Genomic DNA, 24,350 nt, shown 5'->3' with positions numbered 1-24,350 from the left:
ATGGTGATTGATATGCACAATTGTGAAGGATAAAACCTGTGATTGACAGACAAGAAAGAAAGATGTACATAAGGTGGCAATTGAAGAAGAAGATCGATGAAGGAAATGATACAAAAAGGAGGCGGGGAATAAGGGGAAATGATATGAATGAAGCAAGAGGGTTCAAATGACATATACATAGATAGAGCAGAAAAAGAAGCGTAACAAGTGCGAATACACGATAAAGCATAAGAAACTATAAACAAAAAGAAGGCCAATAACACATAAGATGATGATGAGGGGGGTGTGTGTGTGCAAGAATGGTATGGTTGTGGTGGACAACGAATCTACATTGTCAGCTGTTTGTTGTTGTTGTTGATAATGAATGAAGTATTGCGTGCGTTGAGTGAGTGTGTTTGTTGCTTTGAAGATGGTATTGATTGTAAAGAAAACGTTGAGTGGATAATGGACAGTGTTGTTGTTGTTGTTGTTGTTGTTTAGACACGCAGTGCCAACAAGTTTTGAAGTAAAGCATCATCGTCAACAGCTTTATCCTGCGACACAGGTGGTGTCGTAAGCCGTTGTTGTTGTTGTTGTTGTTGTTGAACCTGTGCAGCTGTTGTTGCCTTTGCATGATGTTGTTTCCATGAAGACGAGTGTCGAGGAGAAGCTGGTGGTGAAGGAGGAAGAACAACCTTTGGAATGCTGCTGTTCACAGAGAGGCGGGTTCTGGATTCAAGTCGTTCCACTTGAGGAGTTCGAGTAAAGTGCTTACACCTCTTGATGCGTTCACGCAATTCGTCAAGGCTGATGCGACGTAGAGGATCGACACAAAAGATGCGTTTGAGGATCTGGTTGAGTTCACGCGAGATGGGTAGGATCTTTAGCAGAAAGTTTGGGTCGGCCAAATAAGCGCAAAAAGTCTCGTCGGTCAACGACGCCTGTCGCCAGGGGTTACGGCCTGCTGCAAGGTTGATGAGAATCACACCCAGTGCCCATACGTCATTAGGGGCAGTTGCATATCCAACTCGTGCTGCTGATCGTCTTTGGCTGCTTGTTTTTCTAAGATCGCCCTGGCATTCTTTTTAAGACATCGTCGTTAGCATCATCATCATCCACTAGAAGATGTATACATATATAAATGCACGTACCAGGTGAAAAATAAAATGTGCTACCACAACCATAATCACTGGTAATGGGTTCGGTTGTTGCAAGTCCAAAATCAGCGAGCTTTACAGTACGACCATTATCAAAGACGAGGATGTTTTCAGGTTTCAAGTCGCGATGATATACACCTTGTTGATGGCAATAGCTGACAGCGTCAATAAGCTGAAGGAATACATGACGAATCAATGCATGATTGCCGACATAAATGTCACGTTCGGTAATAGCTGAAAACAAATCGCCTTCAGGTCCATATTCGAGCACAACATGGGTCCATCGCTCGGGTTCCCGAATGACACGCTCAAGTTGAATAATGTGTGGATGGCCAGATAATTTCGAATGCAGCCCAATTTCGGTGCGTTGAAAAGCTCTTTGCCGTTCATCTAGCCGTTGTTGCCGAAGTGACTTGATTGCATATAGCCGACGAGTATGGATATCTTTGGCAAGATAAACTTGGCCATAGGCACCTTCGCCCAATACATTGACGATTTCATAGTTGTTGATACGTGTGCCGAGCGGAAAGGTTTGGTGAACCATTGCTGTTGTTGTATGTATGTGTGGGTGGTGGTATAGCGTAATGCAAATTGAGAGCGAGGAAAAAGAGGAGGTGAAATGGATATCATGGTGGTTCTTTTTATATTTCACAAACGAGGGCGTGGGCGTGGAAAAGAGTATATGAAGGAAAAAGGCAGTTAGGGGGATAAGGAAGGAGAAAGGGTGATAATGCTTGGGGGGATGGGTAAAGTGAAAGAGTCATGATGTGGGGGGAGATAAAAAGTGGGGGCAAAATAATGCGCACTGAACGAGTGGGGGGTAAGGAATTAGCAAGGATGCCAGATTTGGTGTGTGCACATTGCTCACCCTTCCAGACGGCTTTAGCTTGCACATGGATACTGCTTTAGGATATGATCGGTTATTCAACCCACCCAAGGAGAAGCACACGTCTTATCATTATGTGCTGCAGATCGACGAGCATGCTATAAGTGTGTGTGTCACAAAAAAGAGTGAGAGAATGAGGCAAACCGCGTCTAATGCTTGTGTTTGTTGTGTAGCACACACGCAAAGGGTTCATTTTGCAACAGATCGGCTTCTTGTGTACACGCGTAGGATTTCCATATGAAGGTCATGTGCCGATCTTACCGGCATTGCATCCATCCACTCCTCCTCTTCCTGCATACCATTACCCTTATTCCAAAGCGGAGGTTCCGATACATACAAGCTCTTTCGATATATTGTGATCACTCTTTGTGTCCAAAAGATCGACTTTAGTCTAATCTAAGGGGTGGCAAACTAAGGCACATCCACCTACTGCGATGAACAGACCAGTTTTCTTCTTTCCTATTCCAGGGTTTAAAGGAAACCCACATGTATCTCACACACGCAGCATCATCATCATCATGCTCCTCTTCAGGCACAAGGGAGAGTGGTTATGATCATCGTTTGCTGATGCCCATTGTGATTCGAACTACTCATCCGTATCCATCCTACTACATGCACGTCGTATCCATGGCAACGAGATGAGAGAGTTTATTACTTTTGCTCCTGAGAATCCGTTGTCTGTGAGTAAAAATAAAAACATGGCGTGATGACATATGGCCAACATTTGACATGATAGTGACAGGTGCAGAAACAACGCATCACCGAAAATTTGGAAATATAGACGCATATAATATCCTCTGTGCGTGCGGATGACAACCGTTATTAGGCATCTATCGACATCAGCAAACACGCACTCATGCAGATCAATACGCACATGCATTACAAAAATAAGCATCGGTTGATCTCCTCATTCGAGAGAGCCACCGATAAACATGCCAGTCGTTGTGGTTGCCTTTTTTAATTCTCATCCACCAACCATAATTGCTCGATAGCAAAGCTCGTGCTGATAGCAATATGCATGCGAAAGGCACATTGCTGGGTGAGTGGTGGTGTTGCTGCTGCCGCTATGTGCGTGTGTGGGTGTATGTGCGTGCGTGCGGAGACTCCTTCTCGTACAACACGCATGCACAAGAATCGCATTCAGAGCTATACGCACGTTTTGCAACATAAAACGGTTGCCATGATGATGACAAGGAGCAACACAATCAAGTTGATCCCATTTTTTAATCAAGGATCACGCCTGGAGGAGTAAAATTTCCAGGGCTGGAAAGAGAAAGGGGGAAAAGGAACAAGGGGTTGGTTGTTAGGTGATGAGTGTGTGGTGTGGTGAATGAGCCATTTTGGGGGATGTGAATGTGGTTGCATGTGAGGGTGCTAGGATGATGGCGTGTGTTGTGATGGTATAGTAATGAGGCGTCGTCGTCGTCAAAGCAAGGGACTGTGGTGTGGGTTGAGTGAGGCACGGTAAATAAACAAGTCTTTTTTTGGAACAAGCTTTTCATGCGAACAAAGGGGTCTTGCTCAATCTGGGTGCATTCATATGACCATTCTCTTTCACTATGCAGTGATAATGATGGAAAGGGGACAAGTTTTCCTCCTGCTCTTACACATTCTCACTCTCTCCCATTAATCATGCAATGCTGCTGGTAAGCCCGTTATGTAAAAAGTGACCAACAAGGCTTCAATTACGGCATTATTGAAAACTATAGCGGATGTAATAAAGAGGAGGAGGCAGTAAATAATCATCAAGCTGCTGCTTTTCCCTTGCAATGCAATCCAACATGGCACGTTCACCACCATCCTTGATCCTTGCAGTATTGGGATTACTGCTGATGACTACAACGACAACGACACATGCACGTTCTTGGCAATTAAAGACAACCCATCAAGGTCCATCATTTTTTGATGGCTTTTCTTTTTTCAATTACCCTGATCCAACACATGGCTTTGTGGATTACGTTGATCAACATACGGCGACAAGGCTTGGTTTGCTAGATTTTGACGAGGATGAGGATGATGATATTGTGGTGATTAAATCAGGTGCTGCATCAGCAAAGGGACGATCCTCCATTCGTCTACAATCGGATACCACCTATAATCAGGGTCTTTTCCTATTTGATGTAGAGCACATGCCAGCTGGTTGTGGTACATGGCCTGCAATATGGCTCAATGGTCCAGACTGGCCCAACGGAGGTGAAATTGATGTAAGGGCCTGGGACAACATGGTGCATTGTGTACATGTATACCTAATTACATTGTTAAGGTTGTCGAAGGCGTGAATTTGCAAAAGCGCAACTTGATCACCTTGCACACTGGCCAAGCATGTGAAATTGGCCAAAGCATAAATCAACATACACCAAAGCCCACAGGCCATGTTCTCACATCTAAATGCCAGCTCAATTCCCCAGGCCAACAGCCCCATCAAGGATGCACCGTGGAGTACGAATCAAGTCATTCATATGGTCGTACGTTTAACAACCATGGTGGTGGTGTTTTTGCCCTTCAAATAGATCATGAAGGTATCCAAAGCTGGTTTTTTGACCGAAGCCATATCCCAGATGACATTGAGGATAATGTACCCATATTGGAACCAAGCCGTTGGTGGGCTGATGATCATTATCGACCCGCCGCATTGTTCCCTTTTGATGGTATTCATTGTAATGCTACCGCATTTCATGACCTGCGTATCATTATCAACCTTACGTTTTGTGGCGAATGGGCTGGTCAACCTGAAGTATACCATCAAGATTGCCCAGGCTCTTGTGTCGATTATGTAAAAAATGCTCCGTTGCCTGAGGCTTATTGGCGCATTAGATCTGTCAAGGTGTATCAATGATCCACCCTTTCATGAATTCAGTATCACTCCTATTGGATAAGGAATCAGCTATAGTAGTATTATCACCCTCAAAGCAGTAATAGTAGTAGTAACCCCCATGTTGGCATGGGAACGTGCATACGCGCACAAATACATCATTCTTAATTCGTACCCAGCGCCATCAAATTATATGATCGTGGAACAAATCATCACCAATGAGTAGCTTATCAAGATCCGTTATTGCCAAAAATGAGTTCAAGCTATGAAAACGAGCGTTTAAGAGACCCTAGTAAACCAGCTGGTTGGTACAATCATTTGAGAACGTTGCCATGTTACGGAAGCCAATACGTAAAAGGAAATGAGAAATGGAGAAGGTGGCGGCGACTGTGCTACAAACAAACAGCACCCTGCATGATGCAATATCGTTACACACCTTGTGATGATGATCGTGTCATCGTATCAAGGTTATTTATCACACCCATTATTGGACACCTTCAGCATCACTACCATCGAGCTTCCCTCATAAATGATCCCACGTTTGTGATCTTAAAGCTGTACAGCTATACACAGCTCCTTCATGATACATGTCCTCGAATTTAAACTCTCCGTCACGAAATGCAAACAACGCCGCCCCACGCTTTGTTCATTGCGCCTGTGGCGTTTCTTGACACGTATGATCACTCACCTTAATGAACACAATCATGGTGCTATTGTGAACCCGTAAAGTCATTCACATTGTTATCATTTACAAATGACATCCTTTTATGAGCTTGATTCATGATGGATGATGAAGCAGCATGATTATTGTCCGAGCTTGGGTTTCAGTTAGAACAATGGTGTAATGTGTGTGATAAACAAGCAATGACGAGATTGTCTCTTTTTCCTATTGTTGTGTTTCTCCACCTCCCATTTTCATTGTTCTTCTTATTTACACACCTCTATGGATTCCCGTCAAGTCAAGACGCCAAAGTACATGGTGTACTGTGTACTTGTGGCGTGCATTGGATCATTCTCTAATGGATGGACCATCGGATGTGCCAACCTACCAGGTGATGTAACACACCAATGTCCAACAGGGATGCGACGATTAGCGACACCCGTTTTGCCCGATTGTATACCGATGGGCACGTCCTTGTGGGGTTTTGCAGTGGCCTCATTTTGCGTTGGTGGTCTTGTAGGCGGCGTATGTGGCGGCTGGGTGCAAACCAAATTGGGTCGTAAAAAAGCCATTATATGGAACACGCTTGGCTGGATCATTGGTGGATTACTATTGGGTCTATCGGTCAACGTGGCCATGTTTATCATTGGACGTATTCTATGTGGCCTTTCATGTGGTCTTGGATCACTTGCGATTCCCACCTATATTGGCGAGACATCAAGTATTCGTGCTCGAGGTGCAATGGGTGCCATGAACCAGTACGTTGTTGTATTGCAAATCCCATATTGATATACCTTACTCACGTGGAACGTAGATTTTTGATTGTGATTGGCATTTTGCTATCAGCTATTATTGGCCTGCCTACCTCTTCAGTACCCTATTGGCGTATCAATTTTGCCATTGTGGGTGTACCAGCTATTATACAAGCGATGCTTATGACAACATGTGTTGAATCACCACGATGGTTGGTATCCGATAGCCGACTTGAAGAAGCACGTGCATCATTACAACGACTACGTGGCAAGAACGCTATTATCCAAAATGAGTTTTACGAAATTGTTGAAGGCCAAGTGGGCACCATGCGCGCAAGAAGTGTACTCCAGCATCCTGAAAATGCTGAAAAGATCTTGAGTGGCAAATGGTCTATGGAAGAAATCAATGAAGCCAACAATAATCATAACCCCAACACCTTACCTACCGACACCTTGGATGCCAACGAGCAACAAAAAATACACCCCGATGTACCACGCACGAGTGTGGATAATGATACCATGATCAACCCAGTACCAACGGGAGAAACAGTGCCTGTAGAAACCGGTGATCCAAGTGGTGGTGTACACAAGCCCATGAACATTATCCAGATCTTCCGTGATCCCGTAATTCGACGTATCTCACTTGTGGTATTTATGCATCACGCAATTCAACAACTATCAGGTATGCAGTACAACTCTTTGCAAGGACAACAAAGTTTAATGGCATGCTGCTTGCTTGCTTAGGTATGAATGCTGTGATGTATTATTCGACCAACATCTTCGCATCAGCATTCGATTTGACCATGTCAAAGTATATGGCTATTGCTACGAATGGAGTCAACTTTGTTGTCACTATTGGAGCCGTGTATCTTGTTGATCGTATGGGTCGTCGACCGCTCTTGCTTATTGCAGAAGGTGGTGCATGTTTATTTTCAGTACTCCTTGTCGTGGGCTATGCTTGCAACAAACCAGCCTTGCTGGTGGTATCGGTGTTCATGTATGTGGCGTCCTTTGCTATTGGCATTGGTCCAATCCCTTGGGTAAGTATTAGTGCAACATGTCCGTGCATATAAACAAAACCTGATTTTCACATGTCATGCATTATTGTAGATGATCACCTCTGAACTTACACCCACGTATGCTAATTCTTCGGTGGGTGCTATTGCCACAGGTGTCAATTGGGCCATGAACTTTGTGGTTGGTCAAGTATTCCCGGTGATCTTTGCTGGTATCGAGGGCTACTCCTTTGCCATTTTTGCAGGCATTTGCTTGCTTGCATGGTTGTTTACGTTTTTCATGCTTCCTGAAACCAAGAATCGTTCAATCGAGAATATTGTCAAGGGCTTCCAAACGGGTGGTACCAGAATGCTGGGTCTTGCACGTCGTCGATCATCCGAGAACACAATGGTGGAACATCAACCACAACAACAAGGTGATGCTTGATTAATCAACATCAACATGTAAATACTTGATGGTGATACATTTTGGGGTGTGTGTATTATAGTCTTTTCCCGCTTCTTATTCACTCATACACACACGCACACACGTACATGCAACATCATCATCATCCTATCATCTTTTTCACATACCGGCGATTTTCTACGCACAACACATACAAGATGAATTTACACACAACATACATACACAGATGCCTCCTTTTAATAAACTTGTTTGCGTTCCGGTACAACGCATCTCTTTCACTTTTATCAACATGACCAACAAATTGACTTTTTTGTTATCAAGTGCCATCCTTCTTGTAACCTCACATGCCACTGCATCCTTTATTCCTGTTCACGACAATGATCTTGGGCTAGCCCCTCTTCACATGCCTATGGAAGGTGAAGCGATCTCTGATTCATACATTGTTGTCCTCAAGGACCATGTGGATTCGACACAAGCGTTAGGACATTGTTCTTGGGTGAGTGACATGTCGTCGTCCATCACTACTGGCAAGGCGCGCAACGACTATTTCTTGGATAGCGAGGCATTGATGGGTATCCAATACACGTATGACAGCCCAACATGGCGTGGCTATAGTGGCAAGTTTTCATCCGAGACGCTTGAACACATTCGACGATCGCCTGATGCAAGTATATCACCACAATAGCAGTAGCAAGAGAGAAAAAATCTCCTAACTTGATGTATTAGGTTGCGTATGTGGAGCATGATTCGATGGTATATACTTCCGAAATGCAACGTAATGCACCTTGGGGACTTGCACGTATTTCGCATCGTAATGCATTGAGTTTGAGCACGTTCAACAAATATCCACACAAGGGCCAAGGTGGAGAAGATGTCAAGGTCTACGTGATTGATACAGGCATCAATGTCAAGCATCATGATTTTGAAGGCCGTGCTGAGTGGGGTATCACCATCCCTGAAAACGAAGCTGATGAAGATGGCAACGGCCATGGCTCTCACTGTGCTGGTACGATTGCTGGTAAACGTTTTGGTGTTGCGAAGAAAGCACGACCTGTGGCTGTTAAAGTATTACGATCCAATGGTTCTGGTAGCATGTCTGGTGTCTTGGCAGGTGTTAATTGGGCCACTGAACAACATCAATTGGATGCATCACGTGCTGGTCACAAGTACAAGGGGTCCGTTGCTAATATGAGTTTGGGTGGTGGACGATCCAATGCGCTCAATATGGCTGTGAATGAAGCTGTCAAGAGTGGCATGGTGTTCGCAGTGGCTGCTGGTAATGATAATCGCAACGCTTGTCAATATTCACCTGCTGGTGCTGAGAATGCCATCACTGTGGGTGCATCCAACATCCGTGATGAAAGGGCTTATTTCAGCAATCATGGTCCTTGTGTCGATGTATTCGCTCCTGGTGAAAATATCCTCAGCGTATGGAATAGTGGTCCTGATTCAACCAACACGATCAGTGGTACATCCATGGCTTCTCCTCATGTTGCTGGTCTTGCTGCTTACTTTGTGAGCTTGGCTGAGAATAATGGCACACAACCAGTGGATCCCAAGAAAATCAAGCAACAGATTCTCGATCTTGCTACTCGTGATAAGCTTTCCAACTTGCCCAAGGATACGACCAATCTTTTGATTTACAATGATGGCGAGAGCTTAGCCATGTTGCAATAATAGTTGTAGTCGAGTAGTAGTAGTGGTGAGTGAGTGATCCCATTCCACCATCCATCCATTATCACCAGTCACACACACGGAAGGGAATAAAAAGAGCGAGATGTCTCGGCGGCTGATGCTGATTTCCATACTTGATACACACACACTCTCTCTTTGTTGGAAAAAAACAACAACAACAACGACCCTCAATGCCACGAGTCTACGATTTATGCGCCCGTATCCAAAACGGCTTCCGATCACGTTTGCAGTCGATTGCCATTCCTGAGACGAAAATGAACTTGGCGATCGCCAACATTTTGTATCGTGAAGGTTTCTTGTCGTCGGTTGTGCGTGGCAATCACCAGGGCCCTGATGCCGAGTATACCCCCACCACCAATGAAAACGTGGCCACCCGTCGTCTTTGGTTGTCTCTCAAGTACAAGGATAATTCACCCACTCTCTCCCAGTTGTCTGTTGTCAGCAAGCCATCCAAAAAGGTCACGTTTTCTGTCACTGAAATGAAGCAAATTGCTAGTGGTCGTCGTGCAAAGTTCATCAAGCCTCTTCAACCAGGTGAGATTGCTGTCATGAACACGAACCGTGGTGTCCTCGAGATTCAAGAGGCTATCAAGAAGAACGTGGGTGGTGAGATCCTTTGCCGTGCATCTTAAACAACATCTTCCATCAACAACAACAACAACAACATCCCCCTCCCTCAACCACCCCATCACCAAAACTCAGCCATTGTTCACCATCCTCATTGTAATTGTTCGTCACATCACACTCTCTCTCTTGTTTATATAATAAAAAAAGTTAGATGAATCACAAACATGGGGTTTATTGGATCACCAATGGGTCCTTATCCACTTGACTCACTACCACTTGAATACCATCCTGTTGTAACATCGATTGGAGTTTATCCTTAAGAACAGCACTTAGATAGCCACGTTCAGTGTTGGAATGTTCACCTATTATAAATGTAGCATGAGTAAAATAATAAAGCCATATTATCATTGCAAATACACATACACAAAATGACACTCGTGCCTTGAGCTACAGCAGCCAATACATCATGATGTCCCATCTCGCCCGTCAAAAACAGATCCGCCTTGACAGGGTTAAGCACCGATGAGCCTGAACCAGCACAAATAGCCACGGTCTGAATTACGTGATCCTTGGAAGCCTCAGCAACACGTACTACACGTAATAAGGTATTAGCAAACAAGAATCGATGCCATTGCATGGAGGTCCTACTTACAATAGGGCAACCCGATATGCTTCTTGACATTCTCGATGACAGTGGAAATAGGAGTAGGAGTGTCATATGTAAACACACGACCCGTGCCTGCTTGTTCTTGACCTATTCCAATCATCCAATTCTCAGTACTGTACCATGTATTGCTACGTTCCATCACTTACCTTCTGGGGGAGCTTGAGCTGGAATAATGGTTTGCACATTTCCTTTACCCAAACCGCTAGCAAGCCAATCGTTGACTATACCCAACATTGTAAGCATCTTATGCCCATGCTATCCTTGCGCCATCTCCTTTGCTTACCACCATCCACGCAATTGTCACACGCCGTGTGTGGAGAATAGATACCAATACCACGTGCAATAGCTTTGGTTACCATACTTTGCTTTACATCATCTTGAGTCAAACGCTTCATGGCACGGAAAATAGGCGGGTGATATGCAACAATGGCACCAATCTTTTGACGCGTACAGGGATAACAATACAGTAAGAAGCTGCCTTCAGTCTCCAAGCCCTATACTTACAGAAGGATCAGAGAGCGCCTCATCGAGTACTTGAGGTGTCAAATCAATGGTCAAAAAGACCTTGTTGGAGTGGGTGGCAGGAAATGGAGGCTCTATAGAACACGGCGTTAGGCCCCATCAAGAGCAACACTACCCAATCCAGTACCATGACTTGCCTACAAGGATGCCCACGTTATCCCATGTCGTGTCAGCCAACTCGAGAGGTGCAATCGTGCGCATGCATCGGACAACTTTGGAAAAGAGTGACATGTTGGTAAAGGAACAAGGGAAAAAGGAAATAGACGCGTTGTTGCTATGCGACCAAATACACACCGACACATTTGACATCATCATCATTCATGTTTGAACAAAGTCTTTTGGCATATATTTTCAAAGAAATAGCATGATGGTTTTTGGAAAGAAGAGGGGTATTATGTACACAATTGGATCGAATCAATGAGAAGGGAGGTGGGCGGATAAAAAGTGGGTGTTAGAGAATATGCAACGATGTGTTTGAGTTTCTAGTAGAATTAGAAGCCTGATAAGCGAATGATGCGACGTTTGGGCACCTTGTTACGACGTCGTCGTTGTCGAGTAGCTACCATGGTATTATGCGGTGAACTTCGACAAATAGAATGTGCAACCGCAGGTGACAATAATGAAAGAGTATGATGGGTGCTTGTCAACTGGGCCAGCCGTGCTGCAAGACCATTTTCTGTAGGGCGTAAAACAATCTCTTGTGGAAAGCTTGGAACAAGTTCAGCCGATGCATCCATGGCCACTAAGGATGGGATCTCGGGACCTTCCATCACATACCATGGTGCATTCTCAGGATCGTCGTCATAGATACTGGTAGAGGCTGCCATGATACTGCTGCGACTTGAATCTTCACTACACAGCGATCCATATTCCATCAACGACATGCACTGGCTATAGGTATCATGTTCGGATGGGCAGTAGGATGAAGGTAAAGAGGTTCGCAATCCAAGTGCACCGTATGATGAAGGCTTGTCCATCACCGTAGGATAAAGATCGGCAAAGTCTTGTGGTATGTAAGGAGGTGGCATCTCAAAAAATTCAGTGTCGGCTGGCGTTTGTGGCAAAGAACATGAAAGGGATGATAATCGATCATCATCATCAACAAACATGGAGGAGGAGGAGGATGAAGAAGAAGAGGATAAAGAGGGTGGAAGACCATTGATGGACATTGGACTGATGGGGGTTCGACTACCAATGCTGCTGCTGCTGCTACTGCAAGCGGATGCACGTTCTTTTTGTTCCTGTTGCTCCTGCTTTGTTTGAAGATGGCGCACGCTAAGGTTGTGAATCATGACCGGTAGATCCTCTTGGAAGAGTTTACGCAGCTGCTTTTCAATCTCGCGTTGTAAAAAGTTTCGCACGCTCGTGACGCTGTCAAAAGTTGAGCTGATGATGATACTCTCTAATGGATCGTTCTTGAACACAAGGGTAATGCCCTTTGTCTTGGACACTACCAACACCACAATGCCTCGTAATTTCAAATCGCTAATGCGCAAAAGCATTGGCACCACCAATGGTTTGTCAGCTGCAAGGATGCCGGGTCGAAAGAGACGTTGTCGTGGATCGGATGGTTGCTTATTATGCATTGGATTCGCCTTTATGAAACATAGCGTCGTTAGGGATTGTTTTGTTAAAGACAAGGTTCAATCAAGTGCTCACCTGTACTTTGGTTTGCAAAACAATGTATGCATCGCCTGCATAAGTGAGTTTAAAAATGCCACGGAACTTGTCCGTTGTTAGCTCGCCCACTTCAAGGATTTCAAGCTCTGGTGGCTATTCAACCCATGCTGATAAGTCGTCATGTTTACACACATACACGCGTGTGCTTGGTGGTGTTAATTACCTTGCTACCCATGTGTAATTCTTTTACAGTAATGTGGTCGACAATGTTTTTCGGCTTGTTGCCTTTGTTGAGAGCCGTCTCCAGCTGTATTTTAGCTTCATCGTAAAAGCCGGCATCGAATTCGGGCCAGTTGAACCGAAAGGCCATTCTCGTCGTTCAATAATCGGTGGGTGGGTGAAAAGGGAAAAGCAAGAGCGGTGAATGGGGAGAGAGAAAGAATTAAACTGTGGAGAAGAAAAGGGAGAAAGAAAAAGAAGAAAGCATGCAAGGAAAGAAAAAAAATCTGTGTTTCTTGTTTTGGTTTTGTGGGACCCAATGGGCCAACATCATGGCCCTTATGGATCAACCTCAGCTCCGATTTCCAATGGCCCGGTTGTTTCCGGCAAACTTGCTTGACTCATTCGATGCAAAACTAAAGTACGGCCGAATGCATATGTAACACTTTTTCCGGTAGTTGCATCTTCATACAATGCCTGTGAAACTGCAACGTAGTAATGTGCATGGATATCTTTATATATACAACACGCGTAAAAACACTATATCAACACACAGACCATGTAAATGCCCCGAATGATGGCGTGTTGTTATAAAGGTCACCCCTGCTTGAAAAAGAACATGTGGCTCCTGCCACCATCCCTCATCTTTATGTTATTCTGCTGCCATGGCAACATGGATATCCATCGGCATATAGTGCTTTCTCTCGGGAATTTGATACCTGACGTGATGGATAACAACAAAAACCATGAATGGAGAACATTGACTCCTTTGTGTACGTGTACGCTAAAGGAGAAATGTAAACAGTGAAGCATTTGTGCTCCTTTTTTCATCGTAATTGATGGCTTAAAATCTCACATGAGCAACCAAACGACGTGACCCGGGTGTGTCACATTGGATGAAATGAGTAGTGGGATGTTGTGTCGGTAGAATTTAGGCGACTGCTGATGAGGGAGGAGAGGGATGTTTATGGGAAGTGGGGAGCTGTCATGGATCAGGAACATGCTGTTGTTATTGCTCACGCGGCAAGGCAAGTAGTATCCTCATTATTCATCATCATCATTTTATTCTTTATCATTAGAGCGGCGGTAGTGGGTTTAGATTTAGGTGACGACGACGACGACAAAGACGGGCTGCTCTCCACTATCAAAATTTGTCTTGTCGCTGCTATCTGGTGAATCATCTATTCAAGGTCTTCTTGTATCTTTTTCCCCTCTCTCTCTCTTTTAGCGCTTTGTGTGTGTGCATGTGTGTGCGGCTTTAAGCGCGCAAAAACAAAGAAAAACAAAACACCCAACCAGTTCCGCAACTCGATTCCACTCCACTCTTTCCATTCACCCAAACAACAACGTGTTCCTGCAACACCCCCCATTGGCTACTCTTGAATCGACTGCCACCACCACCAACACCACCACCACCATTCAGCATATACCATGTCAATAGGAGAAGAAGAACAAGGAGCAACAGGAGGAGGTGGAGGACCTAGCAGCCTTGGTGACAGTAGCAGTAGTAGTAGTAATGGTGGCCACCACCCTTATTATGACGAAAAGGCTGGAGAACGTGAACGTCGTATCAGGAGCCTATTTGACTCACTCGACAGCAATGGCACCGGCCTTCTCGATGCGGATGCCATTTTACGTGGATTCCTAAAGTTGACTCACTTGCCAGCACACACACGCTACGCAACCGACTTGTTGGCCAAATGTGATACCGCACGTGATGGAGCAATCGACTATGATGAGTTCAGGGCATATGTATTGGAAAAAGAAAAAGAGCTCTGGGACCTTTTCTCTCAAATCAATACTTCGGGTGATCATGTGCTTCGAGCAAGTGATCTTGAATCAGCACTCAGGGCAGCTGGGATCCGCGTCACCAAAGAAGAACTCGATGAATTCATTCATGCTATTGATACTGGTAAGATCATGGATCTATATTGGATAAAGAGAGAGAGAGAGAGAGGTATTAAGGATCCATGTAAATAGAGGGCAATGGATACATTGATTTCCAAGATTGGCGTGATTTCTTATTGGTAAGTGAACCCAAATGGGGGGATGATGATGTTCAAGTGCGTTGCTAAGGCAACAACCCATAGTTATTGCCACAACAAACCACGTTACGCGAGATCTATCAATATTACCAGACATCCACACAGCTGACTCAAGATGCTGAAGTGGCATTTTCGCATACGGATGAAGCAGCACAGAATGCATACAAGTACTTGGCAGCGGGTGGTATTGCTGGTGCCGTCTCACGTACATGTACTGCTCCATTGGATCGACTCAAGGTGTACTTGATCACTCAAACATCGCCAAGACCTGACGGTGCTACGTGTCGTGCAGCTCCTTCCACATCCATTGTAGGCGCTGTACGTGCCATTTATGCACAAGGAGGCTTCCGTGCTTTCTTTGTTGGTAATGGTCTCAATGTCATCAAGATCATCCCCGAATCAGCCATCAAGTTTTATGTGTTTGAAACTGCCAAAACCTTGCTTGCTCAATTTACCGGTGTTGAAGATAAGAATGCCATCCCTGTTGGTGCTCGATTCGTCGCTGGTGGTGTCGCTGGTCTATGCTCACAGTTTTGCATTTATCCTGTTGAGACGCTAAAGACACGCATCATGTCGACCAAAGGACAACAACAACAACAAATTGCTGCTGTTGCTGCCAATGCTGCAAAAAGTGTTACGACAAATGCAACGGCGGATCGATTCTTTGTACTGAATACGGCAAAAGCCATGTATCGTGCTCAAGGCATCAGGGCGTTTTGGCCGGGTCTCACACTTGGTTTGTTGGGTGTTTTTCCATATCAAGCTTTGGATATGGGTAAGTAGTAAAGGGATGGATTGCATGGATTGCACATACTAATATCATTGTTAGGTATTTATGAAACGCTCAAAGTGACCTACTTGAATTATATGCAAACCCAAGGTGACAAGCGGAGAGGTGGCAACAACAACAACGACTTTTTACCCAATGTGTTGGTGCTATGGGCATGTGGTATGGTAAGTGGCTCAATTGGTGCCACGACCGTTTACCCTCTCAATCTTGTCAGGACAAGGTAAGGAAAAGAAAGGAAAGGGATGAAAAAAAGGGATGTGTATACTGAAGCTAGTGTTGTCTTAGGTTACAAGCTCAAGGCACACCAGGTCATCCACATCACTATTCTTCGGCTTTCGATGCTGCGAGGAAAACATTCCAAGCTGATGGTGTTCGAGGATTCTATAAAGGATTGGGACCTACTCTTTTCAAGGTATGATGATGAGAGGGGGGAAAGGATGATCATTTGGATGCATGTGTGTGTCTAAACGTCATCGATTGTCCTTAGGTGGTTCCATCGGTCAGTATCAGCTATGCTGTTTACGAGTTCAGCAAACGTTCTCTAGGCATCAGCTAATGTTATACACCTTTTATACACTTTTACATGGGCGATGATGTAGCACCTTACTGATAGAATTATTTTGCCATCCCAAATCTTTTCCTTGCACATTACCGTTTCTCTTACTAGATTATAAACTGTACATATTCAACATTTTCCACATGTCATTCATCACCCGTCTTGTGATAGCAAGAGCTATATATCAGTGCATTTGTGATTGTATGGTAGGTGGTAATGGTGTTTAAAGGTAATAAAAGTGATAGCAAAAGGGATCCCATATACGACGTTTTATGCAATACGACAAGGCCATTACCACGTGAGCAGGAATGATGGCAAACGCTAACATACCATTAGAATCATCCGCCTATCCTATTTATTAATGATTGTACAGGATGAGAATACACTATGATGGATACAAAGGGTGATGGGGTTCATTGATGGTCCATTGCTGCTGCTGCTGCTGCCACGGCCTCATTGATGACGTTAATCGGAGTTGCCACCAGCTGGTAGTAGTAGCAACAACACTGTTGTGCTTCTTTCAGCGACCCAAAAAAAAGGCCTCCACCTTCCACCCTCCCCACTCTCTCCTCTCAAAATGTTCTTTTCGACCGCACGTACTGCAGCATCCCGTGCCGCCATTGCTCGTCGTACTTATGCTACTAAGCAAGCCGGCGAATCTTTTCCTGAAGAATGTGAGCAATCGATCTTGTACTTCTTTTTATCCCGTCTCAATCGCCAAACGCTGACATTGTAAACAAAAAACAACAGCCTTCAACTCTAGCATTTGGAGAAACACCGTGATTGCCGTTGCTGCAGGTGCTCTTTGGCTTCGTTTCGATAACAGCTCTGAGGTAGATATAAGAGAATGTGGAGTAACAAAGGGTGCGGGTGGATATTGATATATATGCAATAATAGGACAACAAGCACTTGTTCACCAAGTGGATCGAAGGCCTTATGACCTCCTCGGAAAAGATGGATAGCCTTAGCAATGAAGCTTTGGCTCAAGCTGAAAAGCTCGCGGAATACAGGTATGAATAGAATGTCTGGAAAGATTTACCACGATCCTAATATAATCGGGGACACCATACAACAACAACAGACTCATTGCTCAAGATGCTCAACGTGCACCTATCTATCGCATGCGTTATCCCGAGTAAGTGTTTTTCTTACCTTTGAAATCAATGCAACGATGATGCTAATGATTCATTATAGAGGATTTGAGCGTGCCAGTCCCCGTGGTTTGATTGCCGGTCAACAGGCTGATCTTTCTGATCTCAAGGTGCGCACTGATTAGATAATAGACATTGATGATTTGCGTTTCTTCTATTTTTAAAACAACAAAAGACGCTTCATGGCAACACACGCACAAACGAGTTTATTTGGGTTGATGATGATGTGATGGAATCTGTGTATATACCGAGAATTGGACGTGATACCAGCGAATATCAAACTGATGGGCCTCATGTTACGCGCACAGCTACATTTGGTAACTGCCTTTGTGCTAGCCATCCTCCGCTTGAAAACCGAGTGATTGCATTTATTGAATAATACAACAATTGTACACCACGTCTTTTTTCTTCTTTCTCTCTCACTTTTTCTTTACCCTCTTTAATTCCCCCACCACCCCCACATAACCCTTTCCAATCCTTTTATCCATTCCATTCATTTTCATTATCATGCGTTTATCTTGCATCGCACTTACAACACTGGCTGTCTTTTTTGGTGCCGATGCAGCAGCTGCTGTTCCAGTTACTGAAAAGCACAACAACAATGTCATCCGTTTACCACTTGTTCGCAACGAGAATGGACAATTGGCTCATCTCAAACGTGGCATGCTAGAAAAACGAGCCGATAAAACAGCCTTGTATAACGCTGTTGGACGTGAATACATGGTCGAGATCGGCGTTGGTACACCCGCTCAAAAGTTTAATTTGACTCTGGATACTGGCAGGTACACACAACAACAATGACAATGAAAACGCTTATAATGGAGAATTGACTTTTATATATTACAACAACAACAACAGCGCCGAATTGTGGATCCCATCAACAGGTTGTTCAGCTACACAATGCCCCTACGAGCGATTCGATGCAAGCCGTTCATCCACCTATCAAAAGCTCACGGACCCATTTTCAATTGAATACGGCATTGGTCAAGCCAAAGGTGTCTATGGCATTGATACTGTTACCGTTGGCAATGCCAAGGTCGATAAGCAAAAGGTGGCTCTTGTATCTTCGACCAAAGATATTCTCGGCATGGTCAACAGTGGAGAGCAATCGAATGGCATTATGGGTCTTGGCTATCCAGGCTTGAATACTGTGCGTGGCGTGAAGGATGACACTCCTTTTGTTTTCAACCTTGCAAAGACGCTTCAAGATCCAGTCTTTTCCATTTACTTGAATGAGATGTTTGCCTATGGTCTTACGGGTGAAATCATGTTTGGTGGTGAAGACAAGACCAAATACAAGGGAGCATTGCAAGCTGTGCCGGTGGTTGATTATGATACGTCGGGCTATCTTGTGAAACCTAATGTCGGCAGCGGCAAAAAGGGATCGTCATCATCGGGTACCTATTTATATTGGACTGTGCCAGGTCAAGGCATCAAGGCGAGTGGCTATGAAGTAGCATTACCCTCCAATGCAGGATTCATTCTTGACACCGGCACCACATTGACCATGGTCCCCAAAAAGTATGCAGATGGCATTGTGAAGGCTGTTGCAGGAGCTGGCAAATATGCATTTGATGCAACCAACAACGTCTACCGTGTGGATTGTAGCATTGCCAAACAAAATGATAAAACGGTCAACTTTGAGATTAGCACATCCACCAGCAACAAGGTCGATCAACCTGTTGTTATCAGCACTCCTGTTTCGCAACTTGTCATTCCCATCGACACCGATTATCTCGATACAGCCAAATCATGCATGTTTGGTATCACCGTTTCTGGAACGGGCCTCACCGACGGCGAGACATGGATCATCGGCGAAGCATCATTACGTTCAATGTACGCTGTTTACAATATGCAAAAGAATACTGTCAGCCTCGCACCCGCTATTCATACCTCTGGCTCTGCTGCCGATGCCGCTGCTGCTGCTCCAACCGGTAGTACTAGCAATAACAACAATGCATCCTCATCAGCCAATCCAAGTGATGCCAATCCATCTGCCACTTCTCAACCTGGTAATGACAACAACGACGATGATGATATTCACGGCAAAATCATTTCAATGGATCATCAAGATGAAAGCGCAGCTTCTGGTTTTTCATCCAATATGATGGCATTGGGTACCGTTACAGCATCCATGATGGTAGCCTTTCTTCTTCAGTAATCAACAACACACCTTCTCTCTCTCCTCACTCATACACGATTAGCTCCTCCTCCTCCCCCTACATCTAGTAACAGTGACACAGCATGTATCAGTATTCATAAAGTGTATTACTATACTACAACATTATTCATTGCATGTGGCATTTACTACGGTTTCTTCATTTGTCTCGGCATATTTTGCAGATCTCGGTGGTTTCGGTTTCAGTCAGGTGGGCCCCATTTCTCTAAGATTTGATATCTTGTTTGCATGCATGTGCTTGTTTTAACAAATATTTTCTTTCATCTTTTTTCTTTGTTGTTGCGTGTGTACATACAATGATGATGATCCCTTCCATACTTTCATTGGGTTTGATTGCTGCTACCACGACAGCTACGGCGATCCACAATGATGTCGATCCACCACCACCATTATTGCGCCTACCCTTGATGCGTAAATCAGCAGCACCCTTAGCACAGCAGCAACAATTTGACAAGAGGGATCCTTTTACCACCTCCTTGTACAACGACCAAGGATCACAATATTTGGTATCTGTAGGGATTGGCACACCACCACAAAATTTTACAGTGACCCTTGACACGGGAAGGTATGTATGGAAAGGATATCAAAATGAAAACAAAATAGCTTACACTTTCATAGTGCTGATCTATGGGTGCCATCCAGCCAATGTCCTCGACGTGAATGTCCATTTGGAGGTTTCAAAGAATCCGAGTCATCCACGTTCAATGATCATCATGAGCGATTTGGCATCCAATATGGCATAGGTAGTGTGAATGGCACTTATGCAACTGATACAGTGACTGTAGCAGGTGCCAGTGTTCCCAATCAGCAATTTGGACTTGCCACGACCACCGAAAGCATCCTGACAGCAACCAACAATCAATCCACCGTAAAGGCCAATGGTATTTTGGGACTTGGCTATCCACAATTGACGGCTGCACAGAATCAAAATGAAAAGAATTACAATCCCTTTGTATTCAACTTGGCCAAGAACAAGATTATTCAAGATCCCGTGTTTTCAGTGTACATGAATCGTGGTGATCAACAAGGATGGGCTGGGGAGATTATTTTTGGTGGTGTTGACAAGAGCAAATATACCGGCGATTTGCATTACCTCCCCGTAGCCCAACTTACATCCAGTTTATCACCCTCCAGCAATGGCTATTATTATTGGATGGTGTATGGTCAAGCCATTGCCGTCAAGAATACGCCTGGAGACAATGACAAGACATACAACTTGGGTCGACAATCATCCTCCATCTTTGGGAGCGGCGATGATGATTTTGGATTTATGCAGCAGCTTCGAGGACAACACACAAAACGACAAACATCCTCCACGTCTTCAGCAGCAGCTTTTATTCTTGATACTGGCACTACATTAACCTATCTTCCTACACGCATGGCGCTTGATGTCGCCAGCCGCATCGCGGGTGGCTCCGATGGCTTCAAATTGGATCGTCAATCGGGTGTCTTGCTGGTGGATTGCTCTGTTGCTCAATCGTCAGCCAATGTCGAATTGCACATGTCCCAAACTTCAGAACCTTCAAGTTCACCCGTGGTGCTCAGTGTCCCAGCTTCAGCATTGGTCATTCCTCTCGATACGAATTCACCTCAAAACGCATCCGCTTGTATGCTTGGCATTGCTCCTCTTGGCAGCTCAAGTGGCAGCAGCGGTGTGGGCTCCAGCATGTTGCTTGTGGGTGATTCGATGCTTCGTAGTGCTTACCTTGTATTTGACATGGGCCAAAATCGAGTGGGTATTGCAGCTGCTAATGGTGTGCAAGGAAGCGTCAATGGCGTCTCTGGCAGTGATAACAGCAACACGGGCAACGGCAATGATGATGGTAATGGTGGTGGTGGTTCATCAACATCATCGTCATCCTCTTCTTCCTCGTCAAACAACTTGGAATCATTGGCAACCCAATCCATTCTCCAGTTCTCTCGTCATTTGCTACTATTCGTTACTTGCTTTATCGTTTCGTTCACCCATTCTCTGTAAAAGTATGTAGCTTTGCCCTTTGTTCGACGTGTACATCTATATACATTGTGATCCTTCCTTCACAGCAACAACAATATACTTTCTTTTATCGCTATATGTCTCCATGGATCTTTGATGTTGCCCTGTAAATCAAAACAAGGTTTGCTTCCCATTTTGGGTATGGATTCGATCATCATGGTTTGTTTTTGTTTTGCTCCAATCCTCGTATCACAGCAGCATATGTGCGTGTACATATACATCATGTCAATGTGATGTATGCATATCCCTCAGGGTCCTCTTTTCTTTCCCATTCTTCTTTTATGTGTACTCGTAGCCCATCGTAAGGAGGAGTGAGAGAGGTAACTGCGAGAATGAGTAATAGGCACATTGAAATGCATGCGAGCTGCTGCATGAGTGTGGGTATGTAAAGCAAGGAGAAGGATCGTTGAAGGGGGGCGCTGCTGTGAGTGAGAGTGAGTGAATACAGTGTGAGTGACCTGCTGCATTTTGCTCTTTTCAGTTTTCGTCAGATACACAAAAAAGAAAACCCAGGATTTAAATGGATGGTGGTCTGTGCGTTGCTTGTGTGCACGCGTGTGTGCGTGTGTGTGTGTATGTGATCCATAATGCAGATGATGCCGAAACCAACGTATTGACGATGGGGATTTTTAGGTACGATGCACATCCACAAAAAGATTTCTTAGCATGTCGTTACACAAAAAGGGTGTCACAGGATGCAAGGAGCGAGATGATTGGTGTGGATATTTTTTTAGTCCCCTTTTCGCAATCATTTGTGTTCCCCCCTCTTCCGATTTCTTTTTTCCGCCTTTCTTTCCCCTTACAATCATGGATTTCGCATCGACCGATCCCCTCTTACGGCGTCTAACAGCTGCCTCCCACTGCAAAATGCATCCACCGAGATCTCGTCCCAGGCGAGAAGTCTCACTTCACAAATTCGTCTTGGCCAAAAGGTAAATTCATGTTCATGCTTTGCTCTTTGCTCTCTTCTCTCTCTCTCTCTCTCTCTCTCTTTATCACGCTGGTTTCCTTGTTTTCCACACAACATACACACACACATTTTGACACGCATAGTTATGTGATGGTCTTAATAAAACAAACCCCCCTCTTCCTTTTCCTCTTCTATGCTATAGTATGTTGAACACGATACAAGAGCATGAAGAACGACTTTGCTTTCAACAACACCAACAAGATGTGTCTCACTCAAACACAGCTCAGCAGGAGCCATCATCCCCCTTCAGTATACCTGCTCCAGCACCCATACTTACAAATGATGACAGCAGCAACAGCAGCAGCAACAATGCACTTTCTTCTATTACTACTACTACTTCTACAACTACAACTACTACTACTAATGCTGCTGCGACTGCAACATCCTCAACTTCTTCAAATGTCAATGATTGGTTGTACTTGCAAGACCCTGATTCTGAGCCGCAGCAACAACCGCTAACATGTGATCCATGGCCTTGGTCTTCTTACGATGATACCCCCACATTGCTCTCTCATGATACACCACCACCATCACCATTGGCAGAAGAAGAAGACGAAGAGCGAGAGCATCATCATCAATATACCACAACCAATACCACGCCTCAATCATTTATTGATGCCGCAGCCTTTGAGCAGCCTTCAATCAACACAACGAGAGAGTCAAGTTTTGCAAACAATACCAACAACGTATTGCAACCCACACTATTACAACCAGTGGATGGTGGTTTGAATGATGTTTTGAAATCCACATCTTCGAAGAGGAGCTTTGATCAAGTGGATGGGGATGATGGTGCATTACAACCTGCTGCTTCCAAAAGACGTCTCGATCAAGAAAGCGCTGCGGAAAATGACAATGAGGCTGCTACTACTACCCCCAATCAAGTGGATGCTGATGCTGCAAAGCCCGCTACTACGTCCAAGAGAAGCTTCGATCAAGTGGATGATGATGATTCTTCACAACCCATTACTTCCAAGAGACGACTCAATCAAGTGGATGGTGACGAGGACAATGACGTATTGCAGCCCACCACCCCATCAAAGAAACGACTCAATCAAACGAATCCTGCTGTTGCTGCTGCGGAAGATAACAATGACACCACCTCCCTTCAGCAGCCAACAACTACATCCATCCGATGTCTCAGCCAAGTCAATGCAACAGAAGATGACAATGACACTACTCCTCCCACAACTACAACAACAACAACTTCTTCATCTACTACCGCTGGACGGTCTTCTACACCCCCGGCTACTCCTCCATTATCACCATTGCTATTGAGCGCTTGATTCAGCAGCAATCACATCCAACATGAATGGGTTACGACGGGTTACACTTGCATTGAAAAAATTTCACTCACGCGTGCCAACAAGCAAGCACATACACTTTTTATCAACAACATGAACGGGCGAATTTGGGTTACAACACACACACACATCCATCACATGAACAAAAAAAAAGCACACACTCAACAACACGCACCACCATTTTGCATTGTAAAAACAAATCATATCACAACACGCACAACCCAAAGGCATATCAAGCATACAATTTTACCCCCCTCTCTACCAAAACACATGATACACCCATTTCTTGTTTTTGTCTCTTGCATCCTACTTTTCTTATCTTTTTTACCCCATTTGCTTTGTCGAAAGTTAATGCACGCTTTGTCCAAGTATAACACACACTCCAATCCTAATGATTTGTAC

The 24,350-nt window shown here is 44.6% G+C and overlaps 12 protein-coding genes across 12 annotated transcripts; 9 read left to right on the top strand and 3 right to left on the bottom strand.

The window, feature by feature from the left end:
* Nucleotides 1-476: 476 nt before the first annotated feature.
* O0I10_001225 (uncharacterized protein) lies at nucleotides 477-1,680 on the bottom strand (the record flags this gene model as incomplete). The annotated part of the gene is made up of 2 exons (XM_058481322.1): nucleotides 477-1,060; nucleotides 1,131-1,680. The coding sequence occupies 2 exons, from the start codon at nucleotides 1,678-1,680 to the stop codon at nucleotides 477-479; spliced, it is 1,134 nt and encodes a 377-aa protein (XP_058347960.1).
* A 2,123-nt stretch (nucleotides 1,681-3,803) lies between these two features.
* On the top strand, nucleotides 3,804-4,858 carry O0I10_001224 (uncharacterized protein; the record flags this gene model as incomplete). Its single annotated transcript, XM_058481321.1, has 2 exons — nucleotides 3,804-4,226; nucleotides 4,286-4,858. 2 exons carry the CDS (start codon nucleotides 3,804-3,806, stop codon nucleotides 4,856-4,858), a joined length of 996 nt encoding a protein of 331 aa, XP_058347959.1.
* A 919-nt stretch (nucleotides 4,859-5,777) lies between these two features.
* Nucleotides 5,778-7,690, top strand: O0I10_001223 (uncharacterized protein; the record flags this gene model as incomplete). Its single annotated transcript, XM_058481320.1, has 4 exons — nucleotides 5,778-6,253; nucleotides 6,310-6,929; nucleotides 6,992-7,287; nucleotides 7,358-7,690. 4 exons carry the CDS (start codon nucleotides 5,778-5,780, stop codon nucleotides 7,688-7,690), a joined length of 1,725 nt encoding a protein of 574 aa, XP_058347958.1.
* Nucleotides 7,691-8,072: 382 nt separating this feature from the next.
* O0I10_001222 (uncharacterized protein) lies at nucleotides 8,073-9,346 on the top strand (the record flags this gene model as incomplete). Its single annotated transcript, XM_058481319.1, has 2 exons — nucleotides 8,073-8,333; nucleotides 8,396-9,346. The coding sequence occupies 2 exons, from the start codon at nucleotides 8,073-8,075 to the stop codon at nucleotides 9,344-9,346; spliced, it is 1,212 nt and encodes a 403-aa protein (XP_058347957.1).
* A 188-nt stretch (nucleotides 9,347-9,534) lies between these two features.
* O0I10_001221 (uncharacterized protein) lies at nucleotides 9,535-9,996 on the top strand (the record flags this gene model as incomplete). The annotated part of the gene is made up of 1 exon (XM_058481318.1): nucleotides 9,535-9,996. One exon carries the CDS (start codon nucleotides 9,535-9,537, stop codon nucleotides 9,994-9,996), a length of 462 nt encoding a protein of 153 aa, XP_058347956.1.
* Nucleotides 9,997-10,162: 166 nt separating this feature from the next.
* On the bottom strand, nucleotides 10,163-11,351 carry O0I10_001220 (YbgI/family dinuclear metal center protein; the record flags this gene model as incomplete). The annotated part of the gene is made up of 7 exons (XM_058481317.1): nucleotides 10,163-10,293; nucleotides 10,355-10,522; nucleotides 10,584-10,685; nucleotides 10,745-10,819; nucleotides 10,882-11,035; nucleotides 11,103-11,194; nucleotides 11,258-11,351. 7 exons carry the CDS (start codon nucleotides 11,349-11,351, stop codon nucleotides 10,163-10,165), a joined length of 816 nt encoding a protein of 271 aa, XP_058347955.1.
* A 260-nt stretch (nucleotides 11,352-11,611) lies between these two features.
* On the bottom strand, nucleotides 11,612-13,110 carry O0I10_001219 (uncharacterized protein; the record flags this gene model as incomplete). The annotated part of the gene is made up of 3 exons (XM_058481316.1): nucleotides 11,612-12,715; nucleotides 12,780-12,893; nucleotides 12,964-13,110. The coding sequence occupies 3 exons, from the start codon at nucleotides 13,108-13,110 to the stop codon at nucleotides 11,612-11,614; spliced, it is 1,365 nt and encodes a 454-aa protein (XP_058347954.1).
* Nucleotides 13,111-14,390: 1,280 nt separating this feature from the next.
* On the top strand, nucleotides 14,391-16,350 carry O0I10_001218 (uncharacterized protein; the record flags this gene model as incomplete). Its single annotated transcript, XM_058481315.1, has 6 exons — nucleotides 14,391-14,871; nucleotides 14,940-14,986; nucleotides 15,050-15,779; nucleotides 15,834-16,014; nucleotides 16,080-16,206; nucleotides 16,282-16,350. 6 exons carry the CDS (start codon nucleotides 14,391-14,393, stop codon nucleotides 16,348-16,350), a joined length of 1,635 nt encoding a protein of 544 aa, XP_058347953.1.
* A 577-nt stretch (nucleotides 16,351-16,927) lies between these two features.
* Nucleotides 16,928-17,627, top strand: O0I10_001217 (uncharacterized protein; the record flags this gene model as incomplete). The annotated part of the gene is made up of 5 exons (XM_058481314.1): nucleotides 16,928-17,024; nucleotides 17,101-17,183; nucleotides 17,249-17,361; nucleotides 17,433-17,486; nucleotides 17,546-17,627. The coding sequence occupies 5 exons, from the start codon at nucleotides 16,928-16,930 to the stop codon at nucleotides 17,625-17,627; spliced, it is 429 nt and encodes a 142-aa protein (XP_058347952.1).
* Nucleotides 17,628-18,009: 382 nt separating this feature from the next.
* Nucleotides 18,010-19,663, top strand: O0I10_001216 (uncharacterized protein; the record flags this gene model as incomplete). Its single annotated transcript, XM_058481313.1, has 2 exons — nucleotides 18,010-18,284; nucleotides 18,361-19,663. 2 exons carry the CDS (start codon nucleotides 18,010-18,012, stop codon nucleotides 19,661-19,663), a joined length of 1,578 nt encoding a protein of 525 aa, XP_058347951.1.
* Nucleotides 19,664-19,977: 314 nt separating this feature from the next.
* On the top strand, nucleotides 19,978-21,659 carry O0I10_001215 (uncharacterized protein; the record flags this gene model as incomplete). Its single annotated transcript, XM_058481312.1, has 2 exons — nucleotides 19,978-20,246; nucleotides 20,300-21,659. 2 exons carry the CDS (start codon nucleotides 19,978-19,980, stop codon nucleotides 21,657-21,659), a joined length of 1,629 nt encoding a protein of 542 aa, XP_058347950.1.
* Nucleotides 21,660-22,544: 885 nt separating this feature from the next.
* Nucleotides 22,545-23,930, top strand: O0I10_001214 (uncharacterized protein; the record flags this gene model as incomplete). The annotated part of the gene is made up of 2 exons (XM_058481311.1): nucleotides 22,545-22,609; nucleotides 22,790-23,930. 2 exons carry the CDS (start codon nucleotides 22,545-22,547, stop codon nucleotides 23,928-23,930), a joined length of 1,206 nt encoding a protein of 401 aa, XP_058347949.1.
* Between the last annotated feature and the right edge of the window lie 420 nt (nucleotides 23,931-24,350).

The sequence above is a fragment of the Lichtheimia ornata genome (assembly GCF_029851405.1).
Source record: "Lichtheimia ornata isolate CBS 291.66 chromosome Unknown scaffold00003, whole genome shotgun sequence".
Classification (NCBI taxonomy): domain Eukaryota; kingdom Fungi; phylum Mucoromycota; class Mucoromycetes; order Mucorales; family Lichtheimiaceae; genus Lichtheimia; species Lichtheimia ornata.
This window is presented reverse-complemented; position numbering and strand designations above follow the sequence as displayed.